Below are 17,986 nucleotides of genomic sequence, written 5' to 3'. Positions count from 1 at the left end.
CAGTACCAAAAATGGGCATTCTCCTTTCTACTTTATTTATATCACAATATCTTAATTTTGTTTAAGCGTGAAAGATATCTTCTCTCTATACTATCGAAATCTGTTGGGCTATTTTGGTTTGAAAACGAAATATACATATTTAAATAAAAAAAGTAAAACTATATTTATTTGTTAAAAGAAGGTTATTAAAATAAGTAGGTAGATATTTACGACAGCGGACCCCGCACTAGGCACAGGCGCACAGCCCGTTTCGCGGGGCCATAAATGTTGTTTTATAAACACATGATATTATGGATAAATTAGATTCCCGATAATCAAATAGTAAGTGTATAAAATTATCCTGAAACTAAACGATCGTTAACTAAAATTTATGAATCTTACCTATAAATTGTAATATTATCTCCAGATAATAAGGTGAATGTTTCTATTTCCAGTACAATTTTCATTATTAAACTTTAACTTGCAAATAGAAAAATTAAAATTAAATCTCTCCATCCGTTTTAAATCCATTGTGCCTGTATCACATCCAGAACACTGAAAAATTATTGAATAATTAATTAGTAAATTAATCAAATAGCCCAATCTATTTCATGACATAATATTATTAAACTATAAGTACTAACGTTTGATTTAGTACATTATTATGATCTTTAAGGACATTATGGAATGCATTTTAAGTAGGTGCATACTTAAAAAATATAAGTACATATATACATCATATTAGGTAGGTATTAGCTTTCCGCCCGCGGCTTCTTCTTTCTCTAAAACCTAATAAATTATATTATACTATGAATAACTGTATCTATTAAAATCCGCAATAAAATCCGTTGCGTAGTTTTAAAGATTTAAGCATACAAAGGGATATAGGGACAGAGAAAGCGACTTTGTTATATAGGTAGGTACTATGTAGTTATAATACATAATAAATTCACTTACATACTTTTGTTGGCACACCTCTTGTCACATTTTTGCATTGCTACGTCCATTATTCATATTTCATAGAACAATATTAGATAAATAATAAAAATTGATGATTTAGAATCATTATTTACTTTCTATTTATACATAACCTTTTCAAAAATAAAGTTATTTTTTCTTAAAGTCGCGCCAATTTTTTTTACACGAGAAGGCCAGTATTTTTTTATCTATCACAGATAAAAAATGTTGCAGACTTAAGAATTAAATTTTTATTAAAAATTAAAATATACTTAAAACTCACGATTGTATGACAAATAGAAGAATTCTAAAAATACATCTTTGCGTATTTAAATTAATCATCTCCCTATTTCAAAACAAAAAACAATAGCCATAGGGCTAGAAATGTTATTAAAATAATCGTGGGTATATCAAAAACATTTGTCATGCATTGAAAAAACGGACATTCATTTTATTCCAATTAACAACTTCATTTTACCGTTCGCGCTGCTCGAGTCAAGATGTTTCCCGCCAAATCATATTTTTTAAAAGTGCTGACGTCGTTTATTCTTTTTGTCTCCTGCCTGGCCAGTTACAATGAACAATACAGAGGTATTTATATTTTTATTAATTTAATATAATATAATTATAATAATTACTGTGTTAAAATATAAATTGAAATAATTTTAAATTTTAAATTATGATATCGTCTCGACCACGTGCCGTTAACCACATTGGCAAAATAACGAGTTTAGAATCAATAGTTTTGTATTATATCAATAATATGCGTGATTATTTGTTAAAATTGTATATTTATACCGATATTTATTATTTAATTTGAAACATACCATTTTGAAAATTTACTTATTATGGTACTTTCAATAAATATATTGATTTATCGAATGTATGATATTATGAATTAATCTAATTAAAATAGGGGGAAGGGGCTAGAATTTTCGATTAAAGTCAAAGAAAGTATGTGCCACGTGTCAAAGGTACTAAGTACTTATCTACATATTTTATGCTAAAATTATTTCAGTATTTAGAAACCAGGTATTCCAATAATTTTAATATCAAAATTATTTAACGGTCGTCGGTCAATATAAAATATAATGCTTTTTTGTTATTTAGACACAGGGAATTATAAATATTTTTTTTACTAATAAATTGCATTTTATGCAGTTTATTAATATTCTATTATTACAAATAAGTCTGCTCCATTAATAAAAAAAAAAAAAAAAACGAGCGCATGGCTTTTTTTTTCACGATAGAATGCCGCCAGCCGCCATCTTGTTTTACAAATTGATTTTGTTTTTTCAGTTCCATACGCGGTTTCGGATCGGTGGGAAAGTTATATATTTGATGATAGAGAATATATTGTACAAAATCTGCCAGTTGTATGGGAGAATGCTAATATTTTGTGCCGGTAAGTGTTTTTTTTTTATTCTAATAGGTACGTGTATGTATATTTTTATTAAAGTTTAGGTTCGTGTAAATTTTCATTAGGTAATAATTATTTCTCACATTAAGCTATTTGATATTATACTTCTGTATATTTGCACGTTTGATAATTAGTGTCAGTTTTATTTTTTTAATTCAATTAATTACAATTGTAGAGATTCGTGTTCATAATGTGATAAATTTCATATGAAATTTGTTTGCTTTTCCGGGCGGAAAACTGCATATAGTGTGATATTGTAAATATATTATTTATATACATAGTTCAGTAGATACTACTACCTATTTTTTCGTGTATCATCACTACATAGGTAGTATAAAACAAAGTCGCTCTCTCTGTCCCTATGTCCGTATGTATGCTTAAATATTTAAAACTACGCCACGGATTTTGATGCAGTTTTTTTAATAGCCTTCCTCGATGTATGGGCTATCTAACACTGAAAGAATTTTTCAAATCGGACCAGTACCTAGTTCCCGAGATTAGCGCATTCAAACAAACAAACTCGTCAGCTTTATAATATTACTAGCTGCTCCGCGCGGTTTCACCCCCGTGGCTAAGCTCCTGTTGGTCCTAGAGTGATGATATATAGGGTCATTGCGCCTGTTCGCGTCCACCTGCCTATTCGCGTCCATTTTGCGGATATCTTTTAGAAAATTCACGAAAATAAGTATACTTTATGTAAAATTGTAATAAGAAAAATTTCCGATAATACCTCAATGTATAAGAGACATGCACACATATTCAAAATATGCCTGCGCACCGCCTATCCTATTTAAAAAAAATATTTAATTTTGGCTATTAAACGAGAGAGCTAAAACGCGCGGGATTTTGAGAAAAAAATAGTGCGCAGGGTCGCGTTTGACGGTAAGCATCTTATTGTTAAATGTGAATTTTTGAATATGTAACTGTTTCTTTGCTTTGCTAACAAAACATGGAATAGTATGGATTATAAATAAGCTTATTTCTTTTACAATTAATAGCTAAAATAAGGTGGACGCGAATTACTACACCGAATTTGTACAACTTCCATTTTGCGTCCACGGTGGGCGCAAACTATACCTGTAGTGCATAACAATAGAACATATTGCGTCCACATTGTTTTTCATTACGTAGCAATGAATTGTTTGTTAAAATATGTAATTTAAAATAGATTGTAAATTTTTGACTAAGACCACAAGTTGATAATTTAAATTTTCATTCAAATTAGCAAATTTTTATGCTATTTTTTCATTTTAAAATGGGTATTCTAAGAATGAGACTAGTATTTTTGAGAATGAGAGTCTGTGGTTAAGAAAATAATATACAAAAGAGAAATTTAATTCTTTAGAAACTAAAAAATAGGGTAGGTAGGTAATCTTAATAGAACTGATTATTATTTATTTACATAACGTAACTTTGTTTTTTGTTAATTTTTGGTTCTAATAATGATGAGAAGATAAATATAATTAAGTTTTTCCAGTTTCCTTACACAGTGAATTATATTAATAATAATGTTGATTTTAGGGTTCCGAAGTTCCGAACCTAGAAAGGAAAAACCGGAATCCTTGTAGGATCACTTTGATATCCGTCCGTCTGTATGTCCGTCTGCCGGTCTGTCTTTCTGTCAAGACCCTTTTTCTCAGTAACGCGTAGAGGTATAAAGCTGAAATTTATTTTGAATACTCAAGTCTACGGTCCCTTGAAGCAGTGAAAAAATCAAACTTATAAGCCAAAGCAATCAAAAGATACAGCCGTTTATGCTGCCAATTTTCGCAAATTTCGACATTCGCAAGGGAATCAAAACCTACAGGGTACTTTACGTGAACACAGACACTTGAAGTTTGGTGCGAAGCAACGTCTTATAGCACAAATAAGGGAAACATTGAAAAAATAATCATTTACAGTTAAAACATATAAAAAAAGACAGGTTAATACGGAACCCTCGGTATGCGAGTCCCACTCGCATTTGGCCGGTTTTTATTTAATAACTCTATTCGTAAATAAATAATTTATTAAAATCTAATTTTTATTTGCATTTATCTGATAAAATATCACCCAATACATTCTTAATTCCTTTTCTAAGCTGGTGGACGCGAACTGGTCCACGGGTGGACGCAAAAAGGCATTTTTGGACGCGAACTGGGTAAAACGCCAAATTCTGCTATTTGTCTAGATAAATAAAAACCACATGATATTTCCAACACAATTGAAAGTAAATCTTAAAATAGACTATGTAATGAACACGTTACATAAATTTTGCGTTGAAATTTGTTCTGGAACATTTTTATTTTCTCCTTCAGACTTTCCAACTGCACTAAGTGGACGCGAACTGGCGCAATTACCCTAGCCTATAGCCTTCCTCGATAAATGGACTATCTAACACCGAAAGCATTTTTAAAATCGGACCAGTACCTAGTTCCTGAGATTAGCGCGTTCAAACAAACAAACTCTTCAGCTTTATAATATTAGTATAGATTTAGAATATTACGGTCTAACTAATAAAATGTTACCCATTCGCTATGCAATGGATTAGTTATTGCAATAACCTGTCTTGTTTTTATGATTGACGTTTCATGTGAGCAAGAGCAGGACACAGCTATGGTAGAAAATGGTAGAAATTTATCCATTGTTTAAATTTTTGTTATATGCAGTGAAAGTCATTATAATTTTCTATGATCTAGTTGTAAATATTTTTTTTAATCGCAGAGGCCATCACAATGGGACACTCGCAATCATCGACACGAGGGAAAAAGCGGAATTCCTTGCTGAAGCCCTGTCTGAATTGCAGTTTCGTAAGTTTTTTTTTTTAATATTTGTTATTTATTTATTTTACATTCACATTTCCTAAACAATCCCTACTTTAATATTATAAATGCGAAAGTAACTCTGTCTGTCTGTCTGTTACTCAATCACGCCTTAACTACCGAACCAATTTGCCTGAAATTTGGTATAGAGATATTTTGATACCCGAGTAAGGACATAGGCTACTTTTTACCCCGGGAAATAGGTTAGGTTTTATCCCGGAAATCCCACGGGAACGGGAACTATGCGGATTTTTCTTTGACTGCGCGGGCGAAGCTGCGGCTGGAGAGCTAGTAATATTATAAATGCGAAAGTAACTCTAGTCTGTCTGTCTGTTACGCTTTCCCGACCGATTTTGATGAAATTTGGCACAGACAATCTTAAGACCCTGAGAAAGAACATAGGCATAGAACATACCTTTTATTGCGAAATATGTACCACGGGCGAAGCGGGGGCCGACGGCTAGTTTACACATATAGTTTATACCATCAATTATTTTTTTTTAAATAACTAGTTTAATTAGACGTAATGTATTTCCTTAAATTATGATCCCAGATGTCTTTTCAATTTTCATTTAAAACTTGAAAAAAAGTCGCTTATATTTTTTTGACAACTATTTAGGCACCTACTACGCAAAACTTCGTAACAAAGCTATCAATTAAAATTCATTATTTAGGGCCGATTTTTCAATCCTTAGTTAAAACTTGTTCATCGAATATCGAACTAAACAACCACTTTAAAAATGTGTCGCTTGCCCACTTTTTGACAGTTTTTAGGTGACATCTGTATATATTAATGTGTAATACTTTATTGGACGGATAAGATTTAACCAACGATTGAAAAAACAGCCCTAAGTCAGTTATTTATGCAGTTAGAACTGCATAATAATTGAGTTACATTGTAGCCATAGAATCCGTATGGGTGGGCGCACGTCGTGCCTCCGCGGACGACCCGGAGGGGTACCGCTGGGGACACGGCGTGGAGTTGCGTCGTACATCTGCTGACGTGCTGCACTCGGAGCTGGACGCCGCTGATGATGGACGGTTTCCTGTGGTAAGTGGGGACTGACTGACACTCATTCACTCACTTATATACTCACTCAATAATATACTCACTCACTTATATACTCACTCACGCACTTTTAAAGTCACTCACTCACTCGCTTATAAACGCACTCACTCGATATAAACACACTCACTCGCTTATAAACTCACTCACTCGCTTATAAACTCACTCACTCGCTTATAAACTCACTCACGCGCTTATAAACTCACTCACGCGCTTATAAACCCACTCATTCGCTTATAAACTCACTCACGCGCTTATAAACTCACTCACGCGCTTATAAACCCACTCACTCGCTTATAAACTCACTCACTCGCTTATAAACTCACTCACGTGCTTATAAACTCACTCACGCGCTTATAAACTCACTCGCTTATAAACTCACTCACTCGCTTATAAACCCACTCACTCGCTTATAAACTCGCTCACTCGCTTATAAACTCACTCACGCGCTTATAAACTCACTCACGCGCTTATAAACTCACTCACTCGCTTATACATATAATCACTCACTCGCGTATATTCTCACTCAGTCGCGTATATTCTCACTCAGTCGCGTATATTCTCACTCAGTCGCTTATACATATAATTTCTCACTGACTTGTATACCTACTCACTAACGCACACACATATACTTAGTGACTGACTGACTGACGTATGTAAATAATATATTAGCCGTTACCAAGTTTTGTTTTGATAATACACACATACACTCAAATAATACTTTTAAAGATTTGTGATAAGCTTTTCTGATGGTGAAAATTATCTTTCCTTAATCCTTCAGTGACTGACTGGTTGGCTTTGTTGGTAGTGCCCCTGCCTTCCAAGCCAGAGGTCGTGGGTTCGATTCTCACCCGGGGCAAATATTATTTGTGTGATGAACATAGATGTGTGCTGTGTCTGGGTGTTAAATATCTATATAAGTATTTATTAAAGTTATAAATGTATGTTTATGAGCCATCTGGTTTCCATAACACAAGCGAAAGCTTGGTATGGGATCAGATCATGCAGTGTGTGAAAATTGTCCTGAAATATTCATTTACTAGCTGCGCTCAGCGGTTTTACCCGCGTGGCTCCACTCCTGTTGGTCTTAGCGTGATGATAGTTATATTATAGCCTATAGACTACCTCGGTGAAGGCTATCTAACAGCGAAAGAATTTTTCAAATCGGGCCAGTAGTTCCTGAGATTAGTGCGTTCAAACAAACAAACTCTTCAGCTTTATAATATTAAGTATAGATTTTATTATTTTCCTTCAGTGGCTAAACCGCACACGTATACCAGTGCCCGAAGGGGGCGCGGATTGCGTCGCGTTGGAAAGGGTCAATCACGACAAGCCTGTGTTTTTGGACCTGCCTTGCAATCTGGAAAGGCCTTTTGTGTGCGAAAAAGGTAAGGTCTTATTGATTTCGTGAACAACTTTAGACATATATATTTTATATTAATTATAAAAATCGTAGTTAAAATAATTGCAATTTATCCTCTCACAAAAAACATTTTTTACTTAATTTTATTTTTATTTTATTTTTACATACATAGATTTTGCTTAAAACGATGAAGTTTAGGTTTTTTCTTTCATTCGCATTCATTTCATTTGGCATAGATGATATAAATTTTTATACTTGCGTGCCTTTCTTTCATGATGCAAAATAGCTGCGGTTTTCACTAATATATTGTGGCAATCTTCATTTAACATTTAGTGTTTATTTCATGTCAATCGGTTCATAAATAAAAAGTTATGGCCATTTAAGAGGGCTTATTCAATTTAACGCAAGTCAAAATCTCCGCGATCTATTACGATAGATCGCGGCTTGCGCTATCCTTTTACTATGAACAGCATAGGTCCACAGGAGAGCGCCGAGCAACATGTCCTCTCTCTGGAAAGGCTCGCTGCCGACTGATTTTAATCGGGTCGCGCTCAGTGTTTTATAGTACTTTAAAAAAAATTGTAGAAAACTAATAGAGGTACCTTAGTTGATTTTTTAAATTTTATCTTATAAGTAATACGTTCTGTTATTGCAATATGTATAAATTATATTCAACTAAGTCAAATATCTTGGTGAAAATAATCATTTTGTCGACTATAATTTCTAAAAAAATTCACATTGTTCGGATTTTAATTTTGTAAGTTAGGAGTCCAAAATAAAAAAATCTTTTAACTAACTATTTTAATAAGGATTTTTGCAGTTAGTTAAAAAAAAATGTGTGTTAGATCTGTCAGCAATTTCAGATATTTTTAGCTTCGAAATTGACACTAAATGTGAAATCAAGTAATCATCGGCTCAGTTATCTTGATGGTATTCACAAATACTGTATTAATTGAAAAAAACTCTTAACTAACTATATAGACAATAAAATTTCCTAAAATTATTAGTAATTCTTATGTTTGTAAGATAAGTGGTTGATGGACAATCTGGTTTGAAAAATCACATATTTGAGCCAAACAGCGCACGGACCGCGTACACGGCCTTAAGTAATCATGGCGAACATTTGCTAAGGCATTCTAATTGTACACTGAACAGTGTACGATAAAACGTAAGTTATCTGTTATACGCTACAGTTATTCCTTTACATGTCCAGATGATCATATCGAAAGTGAAACATGAAATCTTCTACAAAATATACACAACACATAGCTTTGTTACACAACATTGTTACACAAGTACATACACAGATATATGTATATCACTACAGACGCACAAACGCAAGTGCGCGTTCGCGAAGCGGGCACAGTGCGGTGTGGCAGCGGTGCATACCACGTGTTTGGGGTTGACTTGACTGGCATAAAGCGGTCTCTTTCTATGATAAATAGTCTCTTACTTACACAATATACACAACAGGACATAGCTTACATTGTTACACAAGTACATACACAGATATATGTATCTCACTACAGACGCACAAACGCAAGTGCGCGTTCGCGAAGCGGGCACAGTGCGGTGTGGCAGCGGTGCATACCACGTGTTTGGGGTTGACTTGACTGGCATAAAGCGGTCTCTTTCTATGATAAATAGTCTCTTACTTACACAATATACACAACAGGACATAGCTTACATTGTTACACAAGTACATACACAGATATATGTATCTCACTACAGACGCACAAACGCAAGTGCGCGTTCGCGAAGCGGGCACAGTGCGGTGTGGCAGCGGTGCATACCACGTGTTTGGGGTTGACTTGACTGGCATAAAGCGGTCTCTTTCTATGATAAATAGTCTCTTACTTACACAATATACACAACAGGACATAGCTTACATTGTTACACAAGTACATACACAGATATATGTATCTCACTACAGACGCACAAACGCAAGTGCGCGTTCGCGAAGCGGGCACAGTGCGGTGTGGCAGCGGTGCATACCACGTGTTTGGGGTTGACTTGACTGGCATAAAGCGGTCTCTTTCTATGATAAATAGTCTCTTACTTACACAATATACACAACAGGACATAGCTTACATTGTTACACAAGTACATACACAGATATATGTATCTCACTACAGACGCACAAACGCAAGTGCGCGTTCGCGAAGCGGGCACAGTGCGGTGTGGCAGCGGTGCATACCACGTGTTTGGGGTTGACTTGACTGGCATAAAGCGGTCTCTTTCTATGATAAATAGTCTCTTACTTACACAATATACACAACAGGACATAGCTTACATTGTTACACAAGTACATACACAGATATATGTATCTCACTACAGACGCACAAACGCAAGTGCGCGTTCGCGAAGCGGGCACAGTGCGGTGTGGCAGCGGTGCATACCACGTGTTTGGGGTTGACTTGACTGGCATAAAGCGGTCTCTTTCTATGATAAATAGTCTCTTACTTACACAATATACACAACAGGACATAGCTTACATTGTTACACAAGTACATACACAGATATATGTATCTCACTACAGACGCACAAACGCAAGTGCGCGTTCGCGAAGCGGGCACAGTGCGGTGCGGCGGCGGTGCGTACCGCGTGTTCGGGGGACGACTCGATTGGCACCAAGCGGCCGCTTTCTGCGTTATGAATAGGATGACGTGAGTATTGAATAAAAAAAATACAAATATTATCGATATGACCAAAATTAATAACTGTTTAACAAAAAAAGTATGCTTCATGTAATTTCGCATTTATTTACCAACTTATTAAAAACTTAATTACAGGTTCAAATTACTCGACGTAACTATTTCATGTTTAATGTGTTGTACTCAACGCAACTAATTTACATTTAGATAGTTTAATGAATGAATGGTGTGATAGTGAATGAATAGTGAAATTAATTTTTCGTTTTGATTTTCAGATTAGCAAATATTGGATCTATGAAGTGTTTGAAAAAATTGGGACTGACTATGTTGAAAGCACGACCAAGTACGTATAATAACTTACAATAACCCACTAGTTAACTTATTTTCATACTACATTAATTATTGTCGGTAAGATTGAGTTATCATTTTTATAATGACTTAAATTAACATTTTGTCTCCCTCTAACTCAAAACTAATTCAAATGCTGACAAGTTTGAGTAAGCATTTGTCTCAGCATTTGAATTAGTATTTAAATTAGCATTTGTCTCAGCATTTGAATTAGCATTTGTCTCAACATTTGAATTAGCATTTGTCTCAGCATTCGAATAATTAGCATTTGTCTCAGCATTTTAATTAGCATTTGTCTCAACATTTGAATTAGCATTTGTCTCAGCATTTAAATTATTATTTGTCTCAGCATTTGAATTAGCATTTGTCTCAGCATTTGAATTAGCATTTGTCTCAGCATTTCAATCAGCATTTGAGTTAACATTCACTAACCGACTTCAAAAAAAAGGAGGAGGTTATCAATTCGGCCGGTATGTTTTTTTTTATGTATGTACACCGATTACTCCGAGGTTTCTGAACCGATTTACGTGATTCTTTTTTTTTTCGATGCGGGATGGTGTCTTATTGGTCCCATAAAAATTTTATTCGGATAGGCCCCATGTAGTTTTTATTTTATGAGCATTTTTGTCTGTATTTGTAAATGTTGCAAGTGCAAGTTTGAAGTCGGTTGTTTTTAACGCAGTTATCACTTGTTTTAGCTTTTCAATTGCCATCTTTTTTTAAATTAAACTTCTTTAGGCGTAGTTAAATTTCAAGGTCGTGTCATAGCAATACTGTCACGTCATGGCAATGCCGTCACTTTTGGTATCTTTGAAACTTGCCTAAGAAGTTTCACTTCTGACACACGCTCTTTTTTAATTCTGATTTAGCATCTGATTAATTTTTGAGTAATTACTTGAGTTAAAACCTAAGTATATGTATACTTACTTAGGTATAGAGGGCGCATGGGTCGGGGCCCGCGGTAGTGAGGGTCGCTGGGAGTGGCTCGATACAGCGAGGAGTATCTTTGAGTCGAGTGACCTCACTCAAGGGGACTATGGAGTGTGGCCGCCCATGAGGTGAGGGTATTAAATATTAATTTAGTATTTGTTATATTTAAGATCTTTAAAACTGTAACTACATTTGTTGCCTGAAATAAATGAATTAATGCAATTAATTGAATGAATTGAATTGTTAAGATTTATTAAATGAAATGAGCTAAATAGTATGAATTATTCAATAAATGAAATGAGTTTAATTTAAATTGATGTAAAATTAAATTTTTAATGAATTGGAATTAATTTTATTTGCAAAATATGGCAATATGTTTACGTGGTGTTACTCATGGAATTATTTATTGTTTTGCTTAGATAGCTAAATTATTACAATAAAAATTTATACATTTATTTTATTAAGAATTTATTTGATTCACAATATGTATTTGTGAATATCTGAATAAAAGGTATGTAATAATCAGTATTTATTTGATTTTCTTGATAAATTCGACAGAGACGCGTCAAATGTAAAGCAGAGCGGTTGTCTGCAAATCGATAGACACGAAACAAAATCCCCTATTTTCATGGAAGCAAGATGCGAACGGAGAATGCAATTTATCTGCTACAAAGGTTCGTGAACTAAAGTGCCTTTAACAGCATTCTATTAAATCATAATATTATGCGTAAACTAGTAAATAAAATGTTTTCTATGTCACCATTGTATTAAAAATAAATTGTCACGTACCCAACAATGCATATTTCTTTATAGTTTTGGTACATATTTTGATCAATTTATTCAAGATAATTTTTTTTTTCGATGCAGTTAGGTAAATGCATCGAATAGAAAAATTTGATTTGCAAATTTAGGTAAATTATATGTCAAAATTCGAGAAAACAGCAAAACACATTCTGTTGTTGCAGCCTTCCACTCAGTATTGCCAGCTCGCAGAACAACAATCCCCCCGCTCAGCGACGACAACTACTACTACGTGTTGGTCCGCCAAATGTTCACTTGGCAACACGCGTTCGATAACTGCAAGGCAATGAACGGGACGTTGGCCGGGTTGGACAGTCAAGAAGTTATGATTGAGTTGTTGTTGGCTATGGGAGAGAATAGGGATGAACGTGAGTTTTTTACTTCCTACTAATGAGGATGTGTGTGTGTGTGTGTGTTTGTTACTCTTTCACGCTCTACTGAACCGATTACAATGAAATTCAGCACATATATAGAGGGTAACTTAGGATAGGTTTCATCCCGGAAATCCCACGGGAACTGAAACTACGGGTTTTCCTTTCAAAACGCGGGCGAAGCCGCGGGCGGAAATCTAGTAATTTATATGTTTATGCATGCACTAGCTGCGTTTCGCGGTTTCATCCGCGTGGCTCCGCTCCTGTTGGTCTGAGCGTATTTATAATATAGCCTATAGCCTTCCTCGATAAATGAACTTTCTAACACCGAAAGAATTTTTCACATCGGAACAGTAGTTCCCGAGATTAGCGCGTTCAAACAAACAAACAAACTCTTCAGCTTTTTTTTTCAAATCACCTAAGTATTATTTCACACTAAATATTCATAATATTATATTAAGTACTAGCTGCTCCGCGCGGTTTCACCCGCGTGGCTCCACCCCTGGTGGTCGTAGCGTGATGATATATAGCCTATAACCTTCCTCGATAAATGGGCTATCTAACACTGAAAGAATTTTTCACATCGGACCATTAGTTCCCTAGATTAGCGCGTTCAAACAAACAAACAAACTATTCGGCTTTATAATATTAGTATAGATTATTATTAATTATAGATATTTCCTATAATTTCAGCGGTAGAACACATCTGGGTATCGGGTCGTTTGAATGTGACACGTGACACGAGTGATGAGCTCACTTACACGTGGTACAACCCCAGCACGGGCAAGATTATACCCGGCCCCAAGAGTGCAGACGCTTTGTATGTGAGTATGGGAATGGGGAAAAAGGAAAAAAATGACAAAAAAAATTAGAAAAGAATTTGTTTTATTTTTTCGTAAATTGTTCCATTTTTTTATATAATGATTATACATTACAATGTGGTAAAAATTATGTGATTAAAAATGCAAAAAATTAATAAAATATGCTATGAATACGCTAAAAATGCAATACTCGGGGTAAAAATGTAATAATCCATGTTAAAACACTGTATTTGGGATAAAAATGTGTAAAATGCCACAAAAAAATTAACACAAAGCAAATAATAAAAATAACATAAAATTTATGAATATCGAAAAATTTTAAAGTGTAGCAAAATGGTGAATGCACTGGCCTTTTAGTCATTGTTTCCACCATATGCTGAGTTCATAGCCTTTTCGTAGTAAACTGTTATTTTTTCTTGTGTATTTTTTTTTGTTTGTATTTGATTTTTACTGCGAATAAATACTTATTCTATTCTATTCTAAAATATAAATTGTTTCTCGCATTTACACATCTTCCGTGGTATTAAGATTTTCTTTTTGTCGAATTATCATTGTTTTATTATTTATAAAATGTAATTTAAAAAAACTACAAATTACGCAAAACAAACTAGTAAAAATCCTTTTTAACTTTAATTTTTTAACGCCAACTAAGGATCTATACTTCCGTACCAAATTGTTTGATTTAAATAAATTATATAAATATCACACTTGTATACTGATTAAAAATATTCTATCTAATAATATAAAAACACAAATAACACTAAACAAAAAATCCCACAAATACCACACACGAAAGAGTGATAACCTTGAATTACCATTTATAAGAACTTTATACGGTAAGAGAAACTTAAGATTTGAGGGAGCACAATTGTACAATAGCTTGCCTAAAGCAATTAAAGAATCCTCATCAATAAATATTTTTAAAAATAAATTAAAGACATACTTAACTAATTTCGATAGCTGATTGTGTTATACTCTTGGTTATACTAAATGCAAAATTGTTATCTATACATCTATACAAATATTATAAAGAGGAAAGGTTTGATTTTTTGTTTGTTTGTTTGTTTGTATGAATTGAATAGGCTCCGAAACTACTTGGCAGATTTGAAAAATTCTTTCACCATTCGAAAGCTACATTATCCACGAGTAACATAGGCTAGGTTTTATCCCTGAAATCCCACGGGAACGGGAACTATGCGGGTTTTTCTTTGAAAACGCGGGCGAAGCCGCGGGCGGAAAGCTAGTTTCTCATATTTGTAAAAGATCATATTGTATTGTTCTTGTTTATGAGATTAATAAAGTTCTTTAAACCGAAACAACAACGTTTAGATACCCCCATGGTTGAGTGAAGAGTGGTCAGCATCCAACGCCTGTCTCAACCTGGACCGGGAAGCACATCTCACTGGTCTCGTGTACGGGATGAAATGTGATACACCGCAGTACTCTGTTTGTGCTATCGGTAAGTGTCTACACTAATATTATAAAGAAACTTTGTTTGTTTGTTTGATTGTAATGAATAGGCCCATAAACTACTGAATTTTAAAAATTCTTTCACCATTCGTAAGCTACATTATCAAACTCAAACTCAAACTCAAACATTCATTTATTCAATTAGACTACTATTTAGTAGCACTTTCGAATCGTCATTACATAGGTAAGTATTTTTAACATTTACCACCGATTCGGAAAGCAGTATCTATGGAGAAGAATCGGCAAGAAACTCCATAGTTGCTCTTTTAACATCATGTAAATATTACAATATATGAAACTTATATCTAACTACATACATTATCTAACTACTACTACATACTATCCACGAGTAATATATCATCATGCTAACAGGAGCCGAGTAATGCGGGTGATCCCGCGCGGCACAGCTAGTATTATAGTCGAGCCAATTTAATAGGCAACATTTGACGTCTATCAATTTTATCTTCGAAGAGAGGTAACCTGCTTAAAAACATCGATTAAAGTGTATTAATCGATACGGATTTGAAACATTTGTCAATCGAATTTATTAAATTTATAATGATTTTTATTCACAAGCAATCAATGCATTCGATTCTAGATGTCGGATTTCGATTTTTAGAGTAACATCTCTGGTATTTAAAAAGAAAAAAGGTTTATTGACACAAAATTGTAGCGACGTCAGTTCTTTAAATCAGAAATTGTTTATTTTGTTTAGAATGGTTTATCAGTAAAATCAAATCCTAAAATTACTTGTATCGGTCATTATTATTATAAATATGTAATCGTAATTGAAAAAAGTTAAGCAAATGTGCAGTTCTAACAAAACGAAATATCATGTTATTCTATGTCGTCGTTACTAGGTTACGTTGTTGAATTTTGTTGAACTGTCAAATGTTGCCTATGAAAATGGCTCTACTATAACTACTACTACATACTATCCACGAGTAATATATCATCATACTAACAGGAGCCGAGTAATGCGGGTGATCCCGCGCGGCACAGCTAGTATTAGTTAAAAAAATTGGTTGCCTGTAAAGTCGGTATACGGGCGAAAGTTTTACGTGACAACGACTTTTTATGTCTGTCTCTCTCGCTCTTAGGCGGGCTAACCATGCCCGCGTGCCTCTTTCGGTGACTCATCGTAACGTTACCGAGCGTTACACTTTTCCATAAGTGACTCCCAGCCGCAACCTAATTTAAGACGTTGTCACGTCAAAAAGTAAATATTATAAAGTGAAGTCCCATGTCCCCAAGTGGGGTAAGGGGCAGATGCATTATACATCTGTTTCACTGATCGATTTTCTTTTGGGACAAGTAGGTAATCAGCCTTCTGTGTCCTGCCAGACCGAGACATTTTTTTTCTTCGTCTCCACCGGGATTCGAACCCAGGACCCCTCGGTGCTACGCTCTCGCGTCAACCACTGTACCGAGGCGGACGGTCAAAACCATACTATAATATTATAAATGCGAAAGTAACTCTGTCTGTCTGTCTGTCTGTTACTCAATCACGCCTTAACTACTGAACCAATTTGCATGAAATTTGGTATAGAGATATTTTGATACCCGAGAAAGGACATAGGATATGTTTTATCCCGGAAATCCCACGGGAATGGGAACTATGCGGGTTTCCTATGAAAAGGCGGGCGAAGCCGCGGGCGGAAAGCTAGTAAAAAAAAAATATTATACACGTTCCTATACATAGTATATACCCTCTGTTAAGATATTGTGAATGTCTGGAAGAGATGAACTTGACTGACCGGTTGGCTCAGTTGGTAGTGACCATCCTTTCAAGGAAGGTCGTGTGTTCGATTCCTACCGAGGAAAAATATTTGTGTAATGACTAATGAACTGTACAATTGTAACTTTTTTGTGATACATATCTAATTCGAGTATTTTCTTTTTACAGAAAAAGCTGTGAAGGCTGGACCTACAGAACCTACTTTGACTGAAGAAGCGACACAACAATTATAAATAATTTAATGTATTCAATAATTTTAATTTATAATAATGTATATTTAATTTTAATTTGAACCACAATTTTTTATTAATTATTATTGGATTATTTTATTAAAATTTTATTTCATGACACTGTTTTTTATTTAATCCCTAATAATAAATACTTTTACCTATGAAATAAGAGTAGGGAGCTATACTTAAATATATCTCGGAGTCACTTTCATTTTTCTTTCATTCATTTCACTAAGATGCAAAGACAGCAAATTAGACATACATGCAGACTGCAGTAGTAGGTAGGGTAGCATTTTAGAATAATGCATAGATCTAATTGGTTTTGAACCTAAAATTTCTTGAAACCAAAAGTACCTATTCTATTGCATCAGATTCCTAAAGCATAAATACCTAGATGGCATAAAAATTATATTACTTCACAATGCACCACACTTTCAATTAGGTATAGACTATAACTCGCTACTGTCTCGTAAATTACCTACTTAGGTATGTCATCACGTCTAGTGTCGACGTAAGACACATATCAATAAATCATCCTTGAATTTGGATGATTCTTGATGATCTATGCTTATTTCATAACAGCTCTAAATTCAATTAACATAATACAAATAAAAATGCAAATAATATGTACTAAGTAACTACTTAAGTAGTTACTATAAATTATCCTACATCGAAAATTAGTGACTGCTATAGCCTATAGCTACATATTACAAAACCTAACTTTATACTCATAGTCAGCTAGGTAATATGCTTTTTTAGCTTTGCTTGGAAACGTTACGTGAAATTTAAATGTTCCAACTTCCATCGGACGTGTTCAAAGAAAATTAGGTCCTCTTAGGTCATACTGTATGTCCCATTCTTAATACAGCGCCATCTATTGGAATTTATATACCTATTTCGTCGCATCTTCATCTTCAATCAAGACAATATGATATTATATTTTATCATAGGAATTTGATTATAACGTCGGTAAAAAGTTTTGTAAATAATGCAGGTGATTGAATGTCGCATGTGATTCAAATTACATATTTGTTATT

At 34.3% G+C, this 17,986-nt stretch overlaps 1 protein-coding gene across 1 annotated transcript; it reads left to right on the top strand.

Moving 5' to 3' along the window:
- The first annotated feature begins 1,392 nt into the window (after positions 1–1,392).
- LOC123704105 lies at positions 1,393–17,045 on the top strand. The gene is made up of 13 exons (XM_045652393.1): positions 1,393–1,527; positions 2,236–2,341; positions 5,060–5,145; positions 6,060–6,208; positions 7,479–7,611; positions 10,126–10,252; positions 10,516–10,583; positions 11,520–11,646; positions 12,077–12,192; positions 12,484–12,687; positions 13,384–13,514; positions 14,841–14,970; positions 16,888–17,045. The coding sequence occupies exons 1-13, from the start codon at positions 1,437–1,439 to the stop codon at positions 16,950–16,952; spliced, it is 1,533 nt and encodes a 510-aa protein (XP_045508349.1). The 5' UTR covers positions 1,393–1,436; the 3' UTR covers positions 16,953–17,045.
- Positions 17,046–17,986: the final 941 nt, after the last annotated feature.

The sequence above is a fragment of the Colias croceus genome, chromosome 28 (genome assembly GCF_905220415.1).
Source record: "Colias croceus chromosome 28, ilColCroc2.1".
NCBI classification, from domain to species: Eukaryota; Metazoa; Arthropoda; class Insecta; order Lepidoptera; family Pieridae; genus Colias; species Colias croceus.
This window is presented reverse-complemented; position numbering and strand designations above follow the sequence as displayed.